The following is a 7,683-nucleotide window of genomic DNA, read 5'->3' as shown; positions in this document are numbered from 1 at the left end:
CCTAGAAACTCAGTGATATATAACGGATAGAGCGTTAGAATTTATTGCTGAAGGGAAAGGCGGGTGGGCAGACGGAAGCGAAGAAGGCGATAAAAAATGTCGAAGCGAGGTAAAGCCACTGACCCTACCTTCTCCTAGTAATGTAACGACACGTCAATCACACCAAACGCTCTAACCTATTTCTCTTCTGTTTTCAGGAAGGGGAGGATCGGCCGGAAACAAGTTCCGCATGTCGCTGGGTCTTCCGGTGGCGGCGACGGTGAACTGCGCTGACAACACCGGAGCGAAGAATCTCTACATCATATCAGTGAAAGGAATCAAAGGTCGCCTCAATCGTTTGCCGTCGGCTTGCGTCGGAGACATGGTGATGGCTACAGTGAAGAAAGGAAAACCTGATCTCAGGAAGAAGGTGATGCCTGCTGTCATCGTTAGGCAGAGAAAGCCTTGGCGCAGAAAGGACGGTGTTTTCATGTATTTTGAAGGTTTGTCTAGTAATTTTCCTTCCAATTTTGATTTTCAGATTTTAAAACCATACATATATAAATTTATTTGTTTTGTTTGCAGATAATGCTGGTGTTATTGTCAATCCCAAGGGAGAAATGAAAGGTGAAATTATTTCTTAAACTTCATTTTTGTTAAGTTTGCTGCGTTTTAGCTTGTGATTGTTTTACAATTCTGCATTAATTGTAGCTGATGAGTGATCTTGCTGTGGTGAAACTTGTTGTGGTGAAACTTGTTGTGGTTTGCTTGAGGTATAATTAAATAGCTTGTGGTTTTGAGATCTTCGATGACTGATGAGTTTTTGTTTTCCCCGAATTTTGATTTTCGGGAAAGGCTAAGGTTCTCTCATTTTTAGCCCTTGATGAGTTTGAAAATCCCACCACTCGGTGATGTTGACTTCCCATTTGTTATGATTCCCAATTTGATGGCTCGGAAGCACGTGCTCATGTAAGCTCGAGTTTATAGCAGTCTAACCCATATTTTTTAGGCTCCAATTATGAAAGCATGTGGATGATTATGGTCTCTTCACCCATTTATTGAACACAACTCTCTGGGGACAAGGACTTTTTGTGCAGTTTTTTGATCATTAATGGTTACCTTAGATTTGAATTGTTTTTTGGTCTCTATTAATAAGGGAGGGTGGTGTATGATTGTTGATTAGCATAAGGCATTTTAGATGTGGTTTCGGAGTTTTTTGTAGGTTTGTTTGTTTAGTTTCTAAGAATTAATAGGTTGTGAAATGTCGTATCATGATGTTTTTATGTTCAAAGAGAGAATTATTACCAATCTCAATATTTTTTTGGAACGTGTTGTTTGCTTCGGCCTGGCTGTTGTTTATGATACCCCCATGAGAATCATAAGCGGGGGTTCGGTGTTCATCTAGTTTTTTCTGTAATATTTCTTCAATGGTTCATGTTGCTGATTGTTGCTGTTTTACTGCTTGTAGGATCTGCCATCACTGGACCCATCGGCAAGGAATGTGCTGACTTGTGGCCAAGAATTGCCAGTGCTGCCAATGCCATTGTCTGAATGGGGATTGGTTTTTGATAGGTCTTGATGCCGTCTTCAGAATGTTATTACCTTTATGTTCAGCCAGAATTAAATGGAATGGAGGACCTTCATGAGCCCTGTCTATGTTCTTGATGAATTGCAGATGTTTAAGTTTTGATCGATTGCTTTGCTACCATTCACAACTATTTCTCCTCTCTATTCTCTTTTGTCCCATCAAGATTGTTAGAGAGGTGAACACATGGATGCCAAGGGAGGGAGAATCGTTCTTGTTTTAGGATTGCATTACATTCATGTCATGGGTGATGCTGTCATCATTGTTGCAGCATGTCTGATATTGGACTCCCAATCTTTTTCTCAAAGCATTTTACAACATGCGATTTTCTAAGCACCTTTCCTGCATGATTGCACGCGCGTGGGAGTGTGGCACTGGATGATTTCACTGTGTTAATATTTAAAAATAAAAAATATAATCAAGTAAAAATCTCAAAAACATACTCTAAAGAGGATGAGCGAATTACTGGTGAGTTGGATTGTTAATGATTATATTTTATTTTTTTATTTGAAAATATATTAAATTAATGTATATTTGTATTTTTAAAATTAGCATATAAAAAACATAAAAGAAATTAATGTTGTCTTCAAACGTTGCCATGTAATGTCAACGAACTTTTTTATTATTATATTTTAAAAGTGTATTTAAAGAAAAATTAAAATTGTTTTTATTTTTTTAAATTTTAAAACAAATTTTTTTTTCCATGTAAGCTTTCATTCATGAGGTGACTCGAAGTGTAGGAGCATTTTTAAAAACATTTTGAAAACATCAGTAGGCAGAGAGGAAAGGACACTACTAGGGGGCCTTTCTACCTTTCACATTTTTGGATCTCGTGCTGTGCATGGTGCCCAGTGATGCTTCACAGGTATGGAATGGAAGGTAGCGATTCCTCATGTTTATATAATAACCAAAATATTTTTTTAAAAATTAATGTGTATTAAATGATATTTTTTAAAATATTAAAAATGCTACGTATTAGATATAAAACTGATATAATAAATAAATAAATATTTTATACACGGCGTGTAAAACTATGAACGGACAATGGCCTTAAAGCTCTAAAAAATGGACGAAGGTGTTTGTATTGTGCCCCCCTCACTCTTTAGGTATGGACGGTGTGGACTTTAATGCTAGAGAAAACCTTATCTCACTTTTTGGTCTCAGATACTTCCCGGTAAAGTTCACCAACTAGGAGTACAACCCAAGGAAACCCAGTAATTAAGAATATTAAGTAGCTTGTTCTCTTGCAAGACATCTAATGTGAAAAGTGTCTCATCATCTCTGTTAACATCACATCACTACCTGCAAGTCTCAATCGCTGCTCCAAGTTGGGAATAATCTGACCGAAGACTGCCGGTAAAGCAGTATCGTATGATCTCCCGCTAATGAGAGGGTGACACTTTGTGTATCACTGATAGTGATGCCCGTTAGTGGGAATCGATGCTTTAAAGCTCAACTCCTGCTTTGCTCTATAGCTCGTCCTGCTCCAAGTGTTTCAGTACTCCCTCTTGGTTGCTAGGTCGTCGTCTTCTTGTGTCCAGGTGCAGGTGCAGGTACAGTGAAGGTGGAGGGAAGCATGAAGAGAAGCCGGTTCTTGAGGTGGGGGAGCAGAATCTCAAGCACTGGGTCTGCAGTCAAGCTTGTTAGTCTGAAAAGACAAGTGCCGTTTGGTCGACGTTGTGAATCATCTTTCTTAATGCAGCTAGCTTCGAGGTTCAGGGCTCAATGGAAGCAAGCTTTCGGGTGGAAAAGGAGCAGTGCACAGTGCAGCTATGATCCTTACAGCTACTCTTTGAACTTTGATGATGGTCTCTCGATCCCATGAGTACTCTTGACCAACTCTAATATCGGAATGTTTCTGAATGAAATCCTCTCTCCCAGCAATGTCTCACCGGACTCTTCGCTAGCTGCCGCATCAGAAGCCGTTTTGTGCAGACAGAAATAAGATACTGGGGGTATTTCTTCATCATTCCAATATATATCCTCCAGTTGCTGTAGGTAGTTATTGCTTCTTCACTCATGCTTCTTGCTTGTTGAAACCTTTCTTACGACAGGTTGTATAACATTTTTGGGCTGAGCTCTGTCTTTTCATCCCTTCCGGCAGCTTCAAACTATCATTTTCATTTTCTGTAAAACCGTGTTTCCAAATGCTAGTGCAAATCATGCTGCATGCTCGCGTGATTCTCTACGTACCTACTTACGTACCTAGTAGTTCTAGACTCTAGCTAGGAGAAAAACCTTACATTATCCGGGGAGGCAATCTTACAATCAAGCTCAATTTCCCTGGATCTGAATGATATAAATATTGTATCTTGAAATTTGTTTCCCGTTAGTCTAGTCTATAAGAGATCAACCGTGTTTCAAACTGCCAGTGGGCAAGAACTTTTTTATTTTTCAAGTGCTTTTTTAGATATCCTTGTGTTTAGGGTTATGATTACTTGAAAAAAGAGAAGAAGAAATGCTTTTATTTTCTTTTATTTTTAGATTTTTTTAACTGTTTTGATGAGATAATTTTAAAAATAAATATATTATAAAAAATAATTTTAATATATTTCAAGGTGAAAAACTATAAATGCTTTTTAAATATTTTTTTATCTAAAAAAATATGCAATTAATGTTTTATAAGTATATTTTTGATGAGTTTGATGTCATAGTTTTAAATGAAAATACCTAAAAAATTATTTTATTATTTATTTAAGCAAAAATATTTGATGCAAGAAAGAGCACTCCTCTATTTATTCTTTTGTGATCTGAAGCTAGATATAAGCAGAACTGGCAATAATACCAGCAACTTCTCTCAGTTCGACCAGGTCGCCATGACCAGAACTCCGACCATAAAGCAACGACAAATCCAAGTTATACTTTTACAAGTAAAAGAAAACGCACTAACAAGCCTATACTTTTCACATAAAAACACATCAAATTAATACTTTCCGTGACCGCACACATCATGACGAACATAAAATACTACATGGCTGGTGAATTCTAAGAACACAGCTAATTTCAATCTCGCCTAGCACTGTGTGATATTCTTGTGAAAAAGGGCAGTGCTCCGTTAATGGTAGGGCCATGGTTATGGCACCACTGCTTACTTCTTCGTCTTTCTGTCCAACCAAAAACAAGACATGTGGAGATCATGCAATCCAGTCCGCCACCACTTGAATATTTATTCTCTTTTAAAAATTACATATTAGGTGATAGCTCAGCTGCCAAACAGCGCGCAATAATCCTACCTTCTTTGACAAAGAAAGAGACACTCACGAGGTCCTCTGATCTGGAGGTCCTATAATAATTTCAAATCTTAGAGTAATAACTAACAAAAATTTAAATTGATATTTGTAATTTTTTTATCCTGAGCCGCTCAAGAAAACTCTCTCGGCACTTAACCAGTTTGTTTTTATATTTGAAAAATATTTTTTTAAAAATTGATTTATTTGTTCTTGATATTTTCAGATTTGTTTTTATATTTGAAAAATATTTTTTAAAAAATTGATTTATTTGTTTTTGATATTTTCAACATGATCGTAGCCCCAAAGGAGGATACTTCCTGTTGCTTTGTTGCCATTTATTGCTGTCGAGTCTTTTACTAACTTCAGATAATCCCCCGGGCACGCAGATTAATGCAACCCAAAGCTGTAATGACACCGACTTCCTACCCTCGAAACCGAGTGAAATAATCTTAGGCACTGAAGAAAACAACCAAAAAGAAAAAAGCAGTTTCCAAAATGAGAGTGATAAGACAGGAACAATGATGATAGCAATCCATGGAGAAAGAGTAAAGGCAGCAATGCTGTTAGGAAAGGGGCGAGAGAGAGAGAGAGAGAGAGAATAAAGAAGATGACATTATTCGATGTTGAAACCAGGGAAAAGAGAAATCCATGTCTGGTGGCGTTAATGGTGGTTGTAATTATGTGTCATCGGCCAAAATGATTGATGTTTTTGTTTTTATGAAATAAATAAATTGATTTAGTTTTTTCTCTCCATAATAACAGTTATCTTCGGATCAACTCAGAAGTGAATTTTTTTATGTATATAGACACACACACAGGGTTTAGACAAGGTCACATGAGAGTTGAGATTATGAGCTGTGAAACATTTACATAAATATTCTATATGATTTTCAAAGGTAGAACAGGCCACCCATACCCCACAGCCCATGTGACACGTTCCCCCCACCAGCTCTACAAATTCAATCACCCCTCCCCCCTCTCTCTTTGGGCAAGAAATGGCAAGAAATTTGGTGTTCATACTAGCTCTGACAAGCCTCTGCATTGGCTTAGCAGCGGCAGACTGGAATATCTTGAACAAAAAATCGAAAAATAGGGATGCCTCTAGCTTGAAGAAGTATTGTGAGAGTTGGAGGATCAATGTTGAGCTAAACAACATCAAGGATTTTGAGGTGGTGCCACAAGAATGTGTAGATTACGTCAAACATTACATGACCTCGTCTCAGTACACAGCAGATTCCGAGAGGACGATCGAGGAAGTCAGGCTCTACCTCAGCAGTTGCTGTACTTTGGAAGGTGATGGCAAAGATGCTTGGATTTTTGATGTTGATGACACTCTCTTGTCCACCATACCTTACTACAAGAAACATGGTTTTGGGTAAGCTTGTTTATTTACTAGATCTTGTATTCTTTTGTTATCACATTTCCACTTGTTAGAGACATCCTGATGTTGTTGGAAATTTAGAAAAATCAGTGTTCTGTTCTCTAAGATGACTCGACCGATTGAGACTCGAATCTTCTCGAGCTTTTTTTGGTGCGGTTGAGGATGTTTTTAGGTTGATCACAACTTCAAAAGTTGTTTGGTTTCCATTACTTGCTTAAATCTGTTTGTCTTTCAAATCGTGGTAAGAACTTGGGTTTGAGAACCTGATTTTTCAAACCGAAACCGCAAAAATCTGTCTCGATCAAAGGATATTATCGAATACACAACTGCTAGACTATGCCTGCTTTTCACATTGTTTTGATCAATCAGTCACTAATGCAATTTGGGTTGTGAAATGGAAATAAAACCAGGGGAGAGAAGCTCAATGCAACCGTATTCGAATCATGGATGAAGCAAAGCAAAGCGCCTGCTCTAGACCATACACTCAAGTTCTTCCATGAGATCAAAGACAAAGGGATCAAAATCTTTCTAATTTCCTCCAGAAGTGAAACCCTTAGATCAGCCACTGTCGAGAATCTTATCAATGCTGGATACCATGGATGGTCCAGCCTCATATTGAGGTACATGACTTGACCTATTTGATAAATCTGTGTCAATGGCCTAGCCTAGCCTGTTTTGGAACATTGGCGCGGCCACGGTTGCATCCGCGTTCCCAAACCAAAACCATCGCAGCCGTGCCCATATTCCGAGACGGGCACCAGAGTGAACAAGCAATTTACCATTTCTTTTCCTTGGTTTTACTGTATAAATACAGGGGTCTAGAAGACGACTTCATGAAAGTGCAGCAGTACAAATCCAAGGCAAGGAGAGCATTGACAAAAGCAGGATACCGCATATGGGGAATCATAGGAGATCAGTGGAGCAGCGTGGAGGGGCTCCCAGGTGCCAAAAGAACATTCAAGTTGCCAAATTCCATGTACTACCTTTCCTAAAGCTTCCACTACCAAGACATTATTATTCCATATGTTCAATCGGGCACTGTCATTGTTTATCTGATGAAAACCATGTTAATCTATGATTTCTTTTTTTTTCAAAAAAATCTCAGCTTCGATCAGATATCTCAAATATCTCAGTAAAGGAAATATGCTTCAGAATAAGGAAGCGGGTTTTGATGCTTCGAACACTACAGTGGGCAGGTCTAGCTGTTTTCATGTCTCACCTCCACTGTTAGATAAAGCCATCAAGAGTTATCTTGATAGCGATGCCATGAGACTCTGTTTCAAGAAAATCTCGTCTGAATAGAGTGAAAGAAAATGCCCTTTTAAAAATAACTTGTGTTTACAGCTTTGAGTGATCTTAACCGGTATTTCAGCTATTTCTCCGGAAAGATCAGAGAATTTCTTGACTTTTAAACGAAAGAATATGAATAAACTAATTTTAGAATCCAAGATATCGTTGAGGCTATTACCGAATATAGTTCTGAATTTTGATTTTAACGTATCTCTAAG

At 38.0% G+C, this 7,683-nt stretch overlaps 2 protein-coding genes across 2 annotated transcripts; both read left to right on the top strand.

The window, feature by feature from the left end:
• On the top strand, positions 1-1,835 carry LOC105125630 (60S ribosomal protein L23). The gene is made up of 4 exons (XM_011026164.1): positions 1-109; positions 198-482; positions 565-606; positions 1,448-1,835. The coding sequence occupies exons 1-4, from the start codon at positions 97-99 to the stop codon at positions 1,528-1,530; spliced, it is 423 nt and encodes a 140-aa protein (XP_011024466.1). The 5' UTR covers positions 1-96; the 3' UTR covers positions 1,531-1,835.
• Positions 1,836-5,628: 3,793 nt separating this feature from the next.
• LOC105125627 (acid phosphatase 1) lies at positions 5,629-7,332 on the top strand. Its single transcript, XM_011026155.1, has 3 exons — positions 5,629-6,169; positions 6,586-6,795; positions 6,990-7,332. The coding sequence occupies exons 1-3, from the start codon at positions 5,790-5,792 to the stop codon at positions 7,165-7,167; spliced, it is 768 nt and encodes a 255-aa protein (XP_011024457.1). The 5' UTR covers positions 5,629-5,789; the 3' UTR covers positions 7,168-7,332.
• The last annotated feature ends 351 nt before the right edge of the window (positions 7,333-7,683 follow it).

This window comes from Populus euphratica, unplaced genomic scaffold, assembly GCF_000495115.2.
Source record: "Populus euphratica unplaced genomic scaffold, PopEup_1.0 scaffold58.1, whole genome shotgun sequence".
Lineage (NCBI taxonomy): Eukaryota > Viridiplantae > Streptophyta > Magnoliopsida > Malpighiales > Salicaceae > Populus > Populus euphratica.
This window is presented reverse-complemented; position numbering and strand designations above follow the sequence as displayed.